General features: G+C 54.6%; 2 protein-coding genes across 3 annotated transcripts; both read left to right on the top strand.

The window, feature by feature from the left end:
* The first annotated feature begins 29 nt into the window (after positions 1–29).
* On the top strand, positions 30–3,336 carry NRM (nurim). 2 transcript variants are annotated; one of them, XM_030315003.1, is made up of 4 exons: positions 32–600; positions 1,176–1,372; positions 1,988–2,164; positions 2,514–3,336. In XM_030315003.1, the coding sequence occupies exons 1-4, from the start codon at positions 468–470 to the stop codon at positions 2,793–2,795; spliced, it is 789 nt and encodes a 262-aa protein (XP_030170863.1). In that variant the 5' UTR covers positions 32–467; the 3' UTR covers positions 2,796–3,336. The 2 variants fall into 2 exon arrangements, with proteins under 2 accessions (XP_030170864.1, XP_030170863.1); XM_030315004.1 differs by lacking the exon at positions 1,988–2,164 and having other exon boundaries at positions 30–600.
* An 849-nt stretch (positions 3,337–4,185) lies between these two features.
* PPP1R18 (protein phosphatase 1 regulatory subunit 18) lies at positions 4,186–13,187 on the top strand. The gene is made up of 3 exons (XM_030314993.2): positions 4,186–6,964; positions 11,607–11,817; positions 12,464–13,187. Exons 1-3 carry the CDS (start codon positions 5,342–5,344, stop codon positions 12,481–12,483), a joined length of 1,854 nt encoding a protein of 617 aa, XP_030170853.1. The 5' UTR covers positions 4,186–5,341; the 3' UTR covers positions 12,484–13,187.
* The last annotated feature ends 883 nt before the right edge of the window (positions 13,188–14,070 follow it).

Genomic DNA, 14,070 nt, shown 5'->3' with positions numbered 1-14,070 from the left:
AGTCTTCCGTTCTCTCACCGTTTCCTATTTGAAGCGTTAACCGACGCTTTGTAACCTCTGACTTTGGCTATGTTTAGTGGCTAAGGTTACAGAAAAGGGGGTTTATAATTCTCGTTTTCTACAAGAACCCTGAAAGAAACGAACGGTCTTCATTTTAGATGAGACAACTAGCCGAGCTGCGACTCAACCCACACGAGTGGCTGCAGAGCAGCCTACGTTTCCACTTGTCACTCAGAATTCTAACATTCCCTTCTATGACGCGGCGACCGCAGGCTCAGTCAAGGCGCCGGGACCCGCCCTAGGGACAGTGTGAAAAAAAAGCGCGCGGAGAACGCAAGCCGAGGCAGCGGCGCGAAGGAGCCACGCCTTCCTGGGCAGGACCCCAGGCTGGAGGTGGGGGCGGGGGCGGGGCCTGCGGCCGCGGGAATCCCATACCCGCCCTTTTCCCAACCCCTCCGAGTGTCGCCATGGCCCCAACTCTGCTCCTCGTCCCTGCTGCCCTCGCCTCTTTCATCCTGGCTTTTGGCACCGGAGTGGAGTTCGTGCGCTTTACCTCTCTTCGGCCACTTCTTGGAGGGCTCCCGGAGCCTGGGGGTCCGGGTGAGCGGAAGGGATCGAGGATAAGCTCTGTGGCTGGAGGTGGAGCCGGACGAGAGCGAGGGAGGGCGGGGCTTCGAGACAAATGACAGGGGAAGTCCGGGAGAGGGAACTAGAACCTTGAAAGCCCGAGAAGCTTCAGGGCTGACCGGAGGGCTAAATTAGGAACTCAGGGATTAGCGGTTTGGAGAGGCGGAAGAGTTAGGACTGAGTGGGGAGGGAAAAGGCGATAAGAAGCAGAGGAAAGGAAAGTGCTTTTGTAGAGAGGACTATGGAGAGGGGAGTGTTAAAGAGAGGGCACATTTGGAGTACCGAAAACACGAGGATCAGTCCAATGGTGGCCTCTCCAGCCAAGCCTTTTGTGATTGAAGGAATCCTCCTCCCCACTCTGAAGGAGGCCTGGGGAAAAGGGAAAGGGCAGAGAATGGAAAAGCAATATGGGAAAAACCAGGAGAGGAAGCATTAAGGCTCTTGAAAGCATTAAAGGACATGGCCTGGGACCCCCAAGAGGAGATTAGGGTAGGGGGTGTTTCCTGAAACTTTCTTGATCTTTTGTCCCCTTCTTGAACTCCCCCTAGATGCCCGCCAAGGATGGCTGGCTGCTCTGCAGGACTGCAGCATCCTTGCCCCCCTGGCTTGGGATCTGGGTCTCCTGATACTATTTGTGGGGCAGCACAGCCTCATGGCAACTGAGACAGTGAAGGCGTGGATGTCTCGATATTTTGGGGTTCTTCAGAGGTCACTGTACGTGGCATGCACTGCCCTGGCATTGCAGGTATGAGGCCTTGGCCACTGAGTCCCCAAGGGAACCAATCTGTGAGAAGGGTGCCCTCAGTTGAAGGGGCAAGGACCTTAGCCTTCTGATAAAATGTGGGTTTAGGGGAATTTAGGGTGTTTAGGACTCTAATCTCAGCTTCCATTCCTCCACAGCACATATCCTTCTTCTTATCAAGAATGGTGTACCACTCCTCATTCCCCAAGTACCATATGTGCATTCTCACCTTTGCAACTTTGTTCATGTTGTTCTGCTTGAGATCCCTTTGGTGACACCTCTTTCAGTCCTACCCTTTCTTCAGTATCACTTCTTGAGGTCTCAAGAGGAGGCTTCCCCGTTAGTACACATTTGTTTTCTCAGTGTGTGCTTGGCACAGGCTACTTTATGTACCTATCTGGTCACCCCCGTCTGTTCTCTTAAGTCCTCAGGGTAGATACAGGTTATCCTTACATCCTTGGGACCCCACCTAGCATGCTCCACATGGTGAATTTTTGTTTATGATGCTCATGGTAGAGGTGGGGAGAACTGCAGGCCAGCCTGGGGTGGGGGCAGCCTCTGGGTCTAGGTCTTTCAAGGGTAGGCTGCTGAGATACCCAGCCCCTCATCCTTTCCCAGTTGGTGATGCGGTACTGGGAACCTGTACCCAGAGGCCCTGTGTTGTGGGAGGCTCGAGCTGAGCCATGGGCCACCTGGGTGCCCCTCCTCTGCTTTGTGCTCCACGTCATAGCCTGGCTCCTCATCTTCAGCATCCTTCTCGTCTTTGACTACGCCGAGCTCATGGGCCTCAAACAGGTGAGGCTCCCAGATTCCTACCTGAGACCTCTGATTCCCTGTAGAATGCCTCTTTCCCTTTCAAGGATTTCCCTCCTCCTCCTCCTCCCATGCTCTTCCACCTTCCTCTTCTTTCAACTCCCTCGCCTACTTCCTTTTCTTATAAGAGAGTCTCCCCTCAGCTTTCCCTCAAAGGTCAGAAACCATAGGCCTCCTGGGCCTAGCAGAGATGAGAATCAGGAGTCCAGGTCTCAGAAGGGTGGTTCTTGGGCCTGAGTTATAGAAGGGGAAGTTTCCTCCAAAGGGAGGAAAGAGGTGGCTAAGTTGCAAAAAGGGTTTGACTTCATTTCTAAGCTGTTCTCCCTCCTAGGTATACTACCATGTGCTGGGGCTGGGTGAGCCTCTGGCCCTGAAGTCTCCCCGGGCTCTGAGACTCTTCTCCCACTTGCGCCACCCAGTCTGTGTGGAGTTGCTGACAGTGCTGTGGGTGGTGCCCACCCTGGGCACTGACCGCCTCCTCCTTGCTCTCCTCCTTACACTCTACCTGGGCCTGGCTCACGGACTTGACCAGCAAGACCTCCGCTACCTCCGGGCCCAGTTACAAAGAAAACTCAACCTGCTCTCCCGCCCCCAGGAAGGTGAGGCTGAGTGAAGAGCTAGCCTGGTTCCAAGCCCTGCACTTCCTCTCCTTTAACATCCAGGCCCTGGCTGCTTCAGACCAGAGGCCCAAATCTATGGACTGAAGGGTCTGTCCCTTCCCTTGTTTGAGCCTCCACTCCTTGGGCCCAGCTCCATACCCTAAATTTTGAGTTTCAACCACTGGACCTCCAAGATCTCACCAGCCAGGAAAAGGAGGTGGGAAACTTATGTCTCCTCACAGTTTAGGGCTTGATCCCCCCCCTTCCCCTCCCACCCACCTGCCTCAAGAACCTCCTTATAAAGGAAGAAGGGTGGGCCTGACCACTTCCCTCCCACTGTTACTTGATTCTGTGCCTCAGGGATCTCCTTCTCCTCCAGCTTCCCTTCCTAGGAGCAGAGTCTGCAGGTTTGATGGTAGTGCCTGCCCCACTGGCCTCTTTAGGCCCTGCCCCTGGCTCTGTCCTCTAACCTAGTTGAGAGGATTCTTCCGCTCTTCTGTTCTCCCGAGGAACACGCGCAGCAGAAAAATAAAATTCAGCCTTTTTTTCTACATATGCCATGTAGTCTGTCAGTGTCTTCTCTAGCCAGAGGGCTAACTTTGGGACGGAAGGCAAGCGGAGCCAGGGCACGCCAAACTCGAGTCTGGGCAGCCACCACGCCCTCTGGCGACAGCTGGGCGGCGACCACTCCGGCAGACCCACCCCCATCTCCCCGGTCCCCCTTCCTCCAAATTCCCCAATTTTCCCACTGCAGCCCGGGGGACCCATGGAAGACAGGATGAAGCTAGAGAGTGGGGCATTGGCTCTGGTGGGGGAACCAGTTTCCAAAGTCGTTGGCTTCTGAGCACTTCTCCAGCCGCCCCGGCTCTCCACAGACCCACCGCAGCCTGGTGGCGGCCCTGGACCCCGCAGTAACAAAGGCTGTCGGGGTGGGGGGCGGGGGGGAGGCAAAAGCGTGGGGAGGAGCGGCAGGAGATGGGAAGGGCGGGCCCGGCTCGCAGCAGCTGCTGCTTCCTCTCCAAGTCCCTGGAGGGGCCTGAGTCATGGGCCGCTGCCTTGAGTCTGTGAGCTGGGGGCGAGGGTCTGGACACCTAGGTTCTCCAGGGCTACTGGGAGGTGGGGGTGGGTTGAGGGTCCTGAAGACACAGAGCGAAGGGCCAGGGGTTGCGGCGGGAAAGGGGTGAGTCGGGAAGTCTAGTCCCACGCGGGGTCTCTGGAGCGAGGCCCCGCCCCCTCGGGCCCCGCCCCGCGCCCCCTTCCCTTTCCCCATTGTCCTCAGACAAAGCGGTCGCCGCCCCCCGCCCGGCCCCCAGGTCTCTGTCTCCGTCCCTCCTCCTCTACTCCGTCTTCCCTCCTCCTCCTTTCCTTCCCTCCTCCCCTCCCTCCTGTCTCCGGATCTCCCTCAATCCCACTCTCCTCCTCTTCCTCTCTCCTCCTCCCTCCGGACGCCAGGCTCCTCCGCACCCCCTCCCCTGGGAACCCCGCTGGCTAGTGAGTTGACTGAGGGGCTTCAGACTTGGGGAAGGGGTGTCTCCTCCCTCTGTCCCCGCTCCTGCCCCCAGCCAGGACCTTGGGCTGTCTCCTCTTTGTGCCGAGATTGTCTGTGCGGTCCGAGCTGGGTGGGGATGGCCGGCTATGTCAGGGTTCCGTGAGATCGGAGACCCGGGCATAGGACTCGAAGGTCCGGAGAGCAGAGTCGTGGAGCCGGTGCTCCGCACCCAGGGTCCCGGGCCCGGCCGGTGGGAGAGGCAGGCGGTGGTGGCGGGACGGGTGGGGGTGGACGCCAGGGTTCCGAAAGTCCTCAAGGGAGGGTATTTCCCCCCGACCTGCCTGGGGGCGGAGTGCAGGGCGGAGGGGTGGCGGCTGGGGGCCGGAGAGGCGTGGCCCGAGCGGATCTGGGAGGGGAGCCAGGACCTCCCCGGCCCGCGCTGAAACGCGCGCCCCGCTCCTCCCGTGGAGCTCTATTTCCCCTCTGCCCCCGGAGTCTCCTTGCTCCCCTGGACCTCTCCACTCTCCGCCCCTCCTCACCTCCCCGCCCCCCCTCCTCAGGTCCCACCACCCCTTCTCGGGCGGGATTCCCTGACCTCCCTTCCCACTCTAACCGCCTCTGGAGTAGCTGTGGGGAAACCTCGCCTGACCCCTACTCCCCCGCAACCCCCCCTCCCCCGCCTCTCTTTTCTCTCTCCTCCCTCATACCGGCTTCTTTTTCCGCCTTTCTCTCCTCTCACATCCTTGGGACTGTGATACCATTAACCGTACATTACCAAATCTGACTCCTGCCTCTTTGCCCTGAATCTCCACTCTTCCTCTCACTGCCACGACCCCACCCCCACTTGGTCCACAGCTTTTTCTTCACTTTCTTAGTTTTCCCGTTTCTCTGCTTTCCGTCTTCTCCCTCTTTCCCTCTGTCTTCACCCTCAGCTCCTTTGCCCATCTCTGTGTCCCACCTCTCCCCCTCTACTTCCTCTCCGCCCACCCTCAGTCTCACCCCCAGGGCCTCGGGAGCCTCTCCTTCCTGTTCTCTGGCCCCAGCGCTCCGCACCCTTACCTCAACGCGGTCATGGCCACCATCCCAGACTGGAAGCTACAGCTGCTAGCCCGGCGACGGCAGGAGGAGGCAGCCCTTCGTGGCCGGGAGAAGGCAGAGCGGGAGCGTCTGTCCCAGATGCCAGCCTGGAAGCGGGGGCTCCTGGAGCGCCGCCGGGCCAAGCTTGGTCTGTCTCCTGGGGAGCCTAGCCCTACACCTGGGACTACAGAGGCTGGACCTCCAGACCCAGACGAGTCGGCTGTCCTCCTAGAGGCCATTGGGCCAGTGCACCAGAACCGATTCATTCGGCAGGAGCGCCAGCAGCAGCAGCAGCAGCAGCAGCAGCAGCAGCGTAATGAAGAACTACTTGCAGAAAGAAGGCCCGGGACTTTGGAGGCCAGGGAGCAGAGACCCAGCCCTGGGGAGATGCGGGATCAGAGCCCCAAGGGAAGAGAGTCGAGAGAAGATCGGCTCAGTCCCAGGGAGGCCAGAGAGAAGAGGATAGGGGGAGCCCGAGAGTCGAGCCCCAGGCCTTCAGAGGCTTGGGACTGGAGGCAGAGCCCAGGAGAGGCTGGAGACAAGAGCTCCAGACTGTCAGAAGCACGGAAATGGAGGCTGAGCCCGGGAGAAACTCCAGAGTGGAGTCTGAGACTGGCAGAGCCTGGAGAACAAAGCCCGAGGAGAAAAGAGGTGGTGGAAAGTAGACTGAGCCCAGCGGAGTCTGACAACCAGAAGATGGGCCTGACAGAGGCCCATAAATGGAGGCCCGACTCTGGAGAGTCTCAGGAACAGAGTTTGGTACAACTGGAGATATCAGACTGGAGGCTGAGCTTAGAAAAAAGAAAAGACTGCTCAGAGGAATGTGGGAGAAAAGAAGAGAGGCCAATTCCAACGCTGGCCTCAGAAGAGATTACAGAGCTGTCAGAGACCCTGAGTAGGGAGGCTCCAGACAGCAGCTCTGGAGAAGTGGAGGCAGCAGAACAAAGGCGTAGCCCTGTGCAGGATGGTGAGAGGGGACTGAGGCTGACAGAAGGATGGAAATGGACCCTGAATTCTGGGAAGGTTCGAGAATGGACACCCAGGGACACAGAGACTCAAATTCAGAAACCAGTCCCCCCAGAGTCTGCTGAGAAGTATCTGGGGCCCTTTGGTACAGAGGCTGGAGAAGGCGAGGCTGAGAAGGAGAAGGCGGGGGCTCTGGGCAGGCCTTTGAGAACCCTGCAGAACTGCAGCTCTGTGCCCTCCCCCTTCCCACCAGAGGACGCTGGGACTGGAGGCTCTAGAGGGCAGGAAGAGGAAGCAGTGCAACCCCGGCCCCCACCAGCAGCCCCTCTGTCTCCCCCACCCCCAGCCCCACCTGCCCCCCAGTCCCCTGGGGATCCCCTCATGAACCGACTGTTCTATGGGGTGAAGGCAGGGCCAGGGGTGGGGGCCCCTCGCCGCAGTGGACACACCTTCACAGTCAACCCCCGGCGGTCCCTGCCCCCTGCAGCCCCCACCACTCCTCCGGCCACCCCAGCCACAGCTGATGTTGCAGTCCCCGGAGCTGGGAAGAAGCGGTACCCAACTGCTGAGGAGATCTTGGTTCTGGGGGGCTACCTCCGTCTCAGCCGCAGCTGCCTTGTCAAGGGGTCCCCTGAAAGGCATCACAAACAGGTAGGGAGCAGCTAAGCCAGCTTTCTTTAGAAGCCTGCTCATCGGTTCTTTCTGTACTCCTTTCTTTTTTATATCCCTATGTTCTGGTCTTTCTCTATTCTTTCGTGCTAATTCCTGCCACAACCCTTCCTCCTCTGCACACACACCCTTCCTTCTTGTTGCCCTCCTTTTCCATTCATTTCCAAGCCCAAGAATCCTGCCCTAAATCAAGTGCTGTCTCTGGGTGTGTCTCTCTCAGGGTGTGCCCAGGCTGCTCACTCTTCATTCCCTCAGGCTCTGAGTCCCTCCCTGCCCCCCATTTCTTTCCTTCCTTTCCTCTGAGTCTGGGACACAACCCGTCTGGTGGAGACCTGAGCTGAGGCTACAGCCTAGAATCTATGAGAGCAGGGTCCTCAGATTGAAAGCACACACAGCCTCCCAGGGGAGGGAATGTGGGGCCAGGAAGCCTGAAGAGGCACAGGGGGGTGCCTTTGGGGTTCTAGGGGAAAATGGCAGGGAGAAGTGAGTGGAGGAAGTTCTCAGTCCCAAGGCAGAGGGGGCAGAGCCAGTGAGGGGACTATTGGGATGAGGGTGGGGGAATGGAATACGGCTGGCCAAAGAGAAGACTTTTGAACCCCAAGTCTGCTCCATGGGAGAGGCACACACAGAAGCCATTTGAAGTGGGTGACCTCAGGGTTGCACACCCCCAGCTGGGCCACTGCTTTAAACAGTGCTCCCTTCTCTCTTGGGACAAGAAAAGCCTTCTCTTCTTCCAAAATACCCCCGCCCCTCACTCCCCTTCTTCCTTCCTCCCTGGGTTTCCCCTCCCTCCCCAGAACTGGCTCAGCAGTTGGTTTTCCCCTCTCTTCCTGTTGCCCTGGCCTCTTCCTCCCTTTGGGGTAGCAAAAGAGACAAGTGAATTTGGAGACACTGAGCTGAGAGCAGGGAATACAATGGGAGTTGGGGACAGGGATGGGGGCTGAGGCCAGCAGAGGGTTAGAGGTTAAACTGGAAAAAGGACAAAGTGCAGGAAGTGGGAGCAGCCAGGCTTCTTGCTGTGGCTTCAGCCCAACCCCTTCCTTACACACCAATCAGTTTCCAGCTTGAAAATCTCTAAGGAAAGAGAGGTCCCTGCACCTAACACATCTCCCCAGAGACTGGGAAGCCCTTCATAGTCTCCAGTTGTCATCTCATCTGAAGTCCTCAGATTTGTCTTGTGTGTGTGCACGCGTGCGCACGCGCGTGCTTTGTCAGTAGGAAACCACAGGGACCAAAGACCTAGATTAAGCTTGCGGGACACTTGATCCCCCAGTTCATCCTCATGTGCAGCTCAAGCTCCCCTCCCTGAGCCATGGTACCTGAGTCTATCCTGAGCACTCTGACTGCTACCCGCCCCTTCCCCTTTGGGCTGGACAGATGTTAGGAGGTAGGCCAGGAACTGCCAGAGTGAGGTGTTCAGACAAGTCACTTCCTATAGAGGTTGGCCTGTGCCTTTGGGGAGGAAGAGCAGAGGGAGGCATGAAATTCAGGGCCCAAAGCTGGGGACCATGTGAGTGCAGGACAGGACCTGTGATGGTGACCATACCTAGGTTAGGGAGCAGGGAAGCCGGAAGCAGATCACCCAAACAGGAAGCCTGGGGTGGGGGCCGGAAGGCTGGTGGGGCTGAGTGGGGAACCGCTGGGCCCTAGGCCTGCCAGAACTGCTCAGGATGTGGTGACAGAATGAGGAAGCCATGGCTGCTCTAGGGGTGGGGGTGGAGAGAAGCAGCACAGAGTTTTCTAGACCCAGACACCTTCCCCTCCACCCTGTCTGAGGCCTTCTTCCCTCTCTCTGCACCCTGCTCAGCAGGGACTGACATGCTTGTTCCAGCTCTGACCCAATCCACTTGCTCTGGGACCAGAGGACTGCCCCCCACCCCCTTCCCGAAATAACTCTTGTTTGGAAGCTAAGGCCATCAAATGCATCCTTGCCATGGGAGAGAAATCCCAGCCCTGTCTTGTGGCTGGTGCCCTTCCCCAGAGGCCCTTCTAGCTGAGAGATGGGCCCCTCCCCTCTTTGGCCCCCTTGTGACTTTATATAGCTGATGGGAGAGGAGCAAGTGAGTCACACCCCTCTGTACTCCCCCCCCCCCCAACTCCCATGGAGGCTGTGCATTCCTGAGAAGCCCAGTCAGAAGTTGGCGGGGGGGGGGGGGGGGTGTGAGCAGAGAAGCAGGATTGGAGAAGAGAGACAAACATGATTGAGAACAAATAAAATGAATCATTTTTCAGAGTGGATAACAAACCATGGAGCTTGTTATCCCAAAAGGGAATGTGAAAAGAAAACAAATGGGTTCCCAGAAGTTTGGGTAAATCTGTCAGTAACAGAACCAGAACTGGTCCTTCTGAAGAATTGGGATATAAGGGATCTGGTTGCTGTCATGCATTTCTACCAGCAGTTCCACAGATAGACTGTGTACCTTCCACACTGGTCCCCAGTGTTGGTTGTCTGTGGGGACCACACCTGAGGTCTGAACCAACTCTTCCTTACTCACCATAGCAACTTTCATGCTCCTATGGACAGTGGACACAGAATAACAAGTAAATTCTCTGGTAGATTAGGAGGTGGTAAATGATTATGGAAAAAAATTACAACAGGGTAAGTGGAACGTAGACAGTGAGAAAGTTGGGGGAGTGAATATGAACTTTAAATAGGGTGACTGGGAGAGAGGGAGCTATGGGGGTATTTGGGGGAACAGTGTTCCAGGCAGAAGGAATAGCCAGTGCAAAGGCCTTAAGATTGGAGTGCCCCTGTTGGCCTTAGAGGAACTGTGACCAGGGTGGCTGCAGTGGGAGCAGATAGTTGCCTGAGAAGTGGGGGGTAGGGAGAAGTGGTACAGTGGGAGTACCCTGTGGGCCTTAGTCAGGCTCTGGCTTTTCCTCCCAGTGAAATGGGGAGTCAATGCTGGGTTTGGAGCCAAGGAGTCTCTGAGTTCCAGCTTCCCATGGAACCCATGTTGCACATTCTGTACAGCCCTTAGCATCCACTTGTCCAGCCACCCTCCCGGTTTCTCTTTTCTCACACCCCAGTCCATGTGGAGACTCAAGGATGCAGGGCCCAAGCCACAAGTTTCCCAAACAGGTCTTCTGGGAAGACCTGAATAGATAGTCTGGACCTTTCCAAGTAGTTCACACAGAATCCTCCTGTTTGTCTCCTTAATCGCTTTGGCTCCCAGAGTTAATCCCACTCTGCCCCTGCCCCTGAGCTTCTTAAAAGGGCAAAGGGGAAGAGTAGAAAGGGAGTGAGAACATCTGGGGCTCGCCTGCTCTTGGGACATTGTGTTTGTGGAGGATTTCTGCCCCCTCCAGGTCCCCTCTGGCTTTTTGCCTCTGTCTCTGCATGTTTCTCCTGTTGCGCTTTCCACCCCAACCTGTGTTTGCATGGACTTTCCTCTCTGCCCCTGACGCCTCACCTAGCTTCTCTTGCAGGGACTCAAGGGCCCATCTCCTCTCTGTGTTAGGGGAGAGTCTTGTTTCCTCTGGGCTTTTCAGTAGAGTCTCTTCTTCCCTCCCAGGCCCCAGCCCCACTTTGTTGTGAGTTCACTCCAGCTGTAGGAGAGGAGTGAGGGGGGGAGCAGGAGGGCACAGGTGTCCAGGGTTTCTCAGGAACAGCCAAGGGTCTGAGGATGTGGAAACCAAAGTGCTCTTCCTTGCTTTTGCCTGGGACTCCCTCTAGCCACCTATTTCCTGCCAGCTCAAACTTCCTACCTCTGGGAAGCCTTCTTGATTGCCCTCAGGGTACCCAAAGATTCAGTTCTGATCACAGGGGTTATCTCCACGTATTTTCTTTTTACCCTTCTGCCACCCACAGTCTAAAGAGTAGGAAGCTGGGTCCTGTATTACTCACTTCTGCACCTGTGTGAAAGTTCAGGCAAAAGTCTGATGTTTTGGAAATGATATGATAGAAGAAGGGAAATCTGGGATTGGAGAGCCTATATCAAAAGGAAAACTGGGTGGGATGCCTGGGTGGCTCAGTCGGTTAAGTGTTGGACTCTTGGTTTTGGCTCAGGTCATGGTCTCACAGTTGGTGAGTTCAAGCCCCCTCACGGCTAGCTCCATGCTGACAGCAAGGAGCCTGCTTGGGGTTCTCTCTTTTTTTTTTTTTAACGTTTATTTATTTTTGAGACAGAGAGAGAGCGTGAATAGGGGAGGGGCAGAGAGGGAGACACACAGAATCTGAAACAGGCTCCAGGCTCTGAGCTGTCAGCACAGAGCCCGACGCAGGGCTCAAACTCATGGACCCCGAGATCATGACCTGAGCTGAAGTCGGACGCTTAACCGACTGAGCCACCCAGGCACCCCATGGGGTTCTCTTTAACTCTCCTCACGTTTTCTCTCTTTCAAAATAAACAAGTATTAAATTAATAAGTGCATAATAAGTAATATTTATAAATAATTTATTATATATATTATATTATATATGTGCTATATATAATAATTAATACATAAAATAAAAATTTAGGGGAAAAAAAAGGAAAACTGGATCCCTGGGCCCCAGAGTGGATAGGGAGGGTAAAGTCAGTAGGGTGCCCAAATCCAGCTCCCCTCCCCACCTGGCACGTGCTTCCCTAGGAGCTTTCCCCGGCTGAACTCCATGCCTCCTGCGTTTCTCTCCTACTCTCAGCTCAAGATCTCCTTCAGCGAGACAGCATTGGAGACCACGTATCAATACCCCTCTGAAAGTTCAGTGCTGGAGGAGCTGGGCCCAGAGCCTGAGGCTCCCAGTACCCCCAGCCCCCCAGCGGCCCAACCCGATGATGAAGAGGATGAGGAAGAGTTGTTGCTGCTACAACGGGAGCTCCAGGGCGGCCTGCGCACCAAGGCCCTGATCGTGGGTGAGCTGAGGCTCTGCTGGTCCGAGGACACCCCCTGGTGTTCCTATTGGGCACTGCAGTCCAGGAGGGAAGGGGAGGAATTAATTAATGTTGGTGCTCCTGGAAGAGACTTGGTAGGACCTCTAACCCCACCCACTCCCTTGACAAATGGGGAAACCAAGGTCTTAGAAAGTGAAGTGCACAAGGGATCTCCAGATTTCAAAACCATAACTCTTTCTGTGGTTAAAAACACAAGGTTTTGGTCAGACAGGACTGTGTTTAAATTCCATCTTGTCTCTTACCTGTGGTGTAATCTCCAGGAAATCACCTGCTCTCTGGCCTTATTTTTAGCAATTATGACATGGAGCTAAAAATAACCACCTCCTGGGGTTTACTGAGAGGGTTCAGTAATTTTTATGAAGCATCTTGGAACTATGGCTGGACATTAAATTACTTAAACTCATCTGGGGTTATTGTGTGATTAAACAGGTTGTAAGAATGCCTGGCACAGAATGCAAGCTTAGTGAATGATGGCTGCTGTTACTGTAGTAGCAAGCACTCAGCATGAAAGATATAAAGACTTATCTTCAGTGTGGAGAGTAAGGGGGGAAGGCGGGTGGCAGAGGCCCTCACTCATTCTCTATCATTATTGCCTCCTCTCCCACAGATGAGTCCTGCCGGAGGTGACCCTCTTCCAACATAGGGGCTATACCTTCCCCTTTCCCAGAACTGAAGATCCTGGAGCCCAGAAGATTGAGAACAGAGAAACCCTGAACATGAGCTTGGAAGGGAAGGCAACCGACATCTTCCAACTTGCTTTCCTCATCCTGTTTATAGGGGCAGAGCTAGTTACCCAGTTTCCACATTCACCAAAGGTCTCTGATGTGAGTGCATCAGACATGCTGGTGCACCCTGGGTGATTCAAGAGTGAGCATCAAGTCCTGGGGAGGAGCACAGAGCTCATGGGGGTGAGGGGTTGGGGGAGGGAGATGAAGCACCTCTTACATCTCCATGGACAGAGTACACTCTCCAGCCTTCCTTTACTCCCCACCACCCCTTGAGGGCTCTTACAATTTAAACACTCATCCTGGGCAGCCTGCCCCCATTCTATTTACAGGCCCCTCTCCTTCCTGTTCCTTAGGTCACTGCCCCTTTGTTTACAGCTCCTGCCACCTCCCTTGACCACCAGCCTGGTTTACAAACCCCACTAGCTCCCAGCCCTACCTGCCAAAGTCCCAGGTTTACAACCACACCTACATGTTGAGTCTATGTGGAATCCTCTCCCCTGTCCCTGGCAGCTGCCTCATTGGGGGTGTGGCTTCTTCCACTTTTGCTCAGTCTGTACCTCTGTTTTTCCCAAGAGGAAAGTCTGGGAATCCTAACCCTAACCTTGTACCCCCATTTAGTTATTTAATTCTGTTCCTCCTAGTGGTTCACAATTGAATTGCAAGGGTGTGGAGTGACAAACAATGCACCTCAACTCTTCTCTCCCATTTCTCCTTCCTTATCAACTGCCTGTTTGGTTTTTTTTGTTTGTTTTTTTTTTGAAGTTTTCCATAATAAAATGGAGATCTCTCCAACTCTCCTGCTGCTTTTCCTTCTTTAGAAAAAAAGTATGTGTGTGGGAGGTTCTGTGTTTCTCATACCAAGCCTCTCCCATCTTCCTATTGGCCTTGAAGAGGTAGTGGCTATGGCTGCAGGAGGGAAAAATGATGGAAGTGAAACAGGAACTCAATACTGACATAAGAAAGGGCTCTGTAAGAGCCCTGTATCTGTTTCTCGAAGGACTAGCAGGAAAAGGACTGGTTTGAGGAAGGGCAGGAAGAATCCACTAAACTGGAAGTGCCACAAGGGCAAACGATGTCAGTTGGGTTTAATGAAGTAGCCCAGGCCTCACAAAACTATTACTAGATTGAATGACTGAACAAATATAGGAATAGATGAAAATAGCTAAAATATTGGAATTGAAGAATTTCAGTATTTAGAAGCCTGCTAGAAGCAGCCAGCTAGTGTATAACACTGGCTAGTCCAGGGGCATTTACTTCAAGACTTGGGACCATATATAACAAGACTAAAATTGCTGCAAAATATAGTGTATGTACAGAAGTGCAGTTTTCTGAAAAAGAGTCCGCTAGACAATGGGTTTTATACCTAAAGGTTTAAGAGCCATTGATAATTCATGGGTTTGTTGCCCAAGTACACTGAATGTTGGCATTTCAAAGAATTTCTATCTTCTATAAATGTGGAAGATCTATACATGTAGTTTGCTTATCA

This window comes from Lynx canadensis, chromosome B2 (genome assembly GCF_007474595.2).
Source record: "Lynx canadensis isolate LIC74 chromosome B2, mLynCan4.pri.v2, whole genome shotgun sequence".
Taxonomy (NCBI): Eukaryota; Metazoa; Chordata; class Mammalia; order Carnivora; family Felidae; genus Lynx; species Lynx canadensis.
Note: the sequence above shows the minus strand (reverse complement) of the source record. Positions and strands in the feature narration are given on the sequence as shown.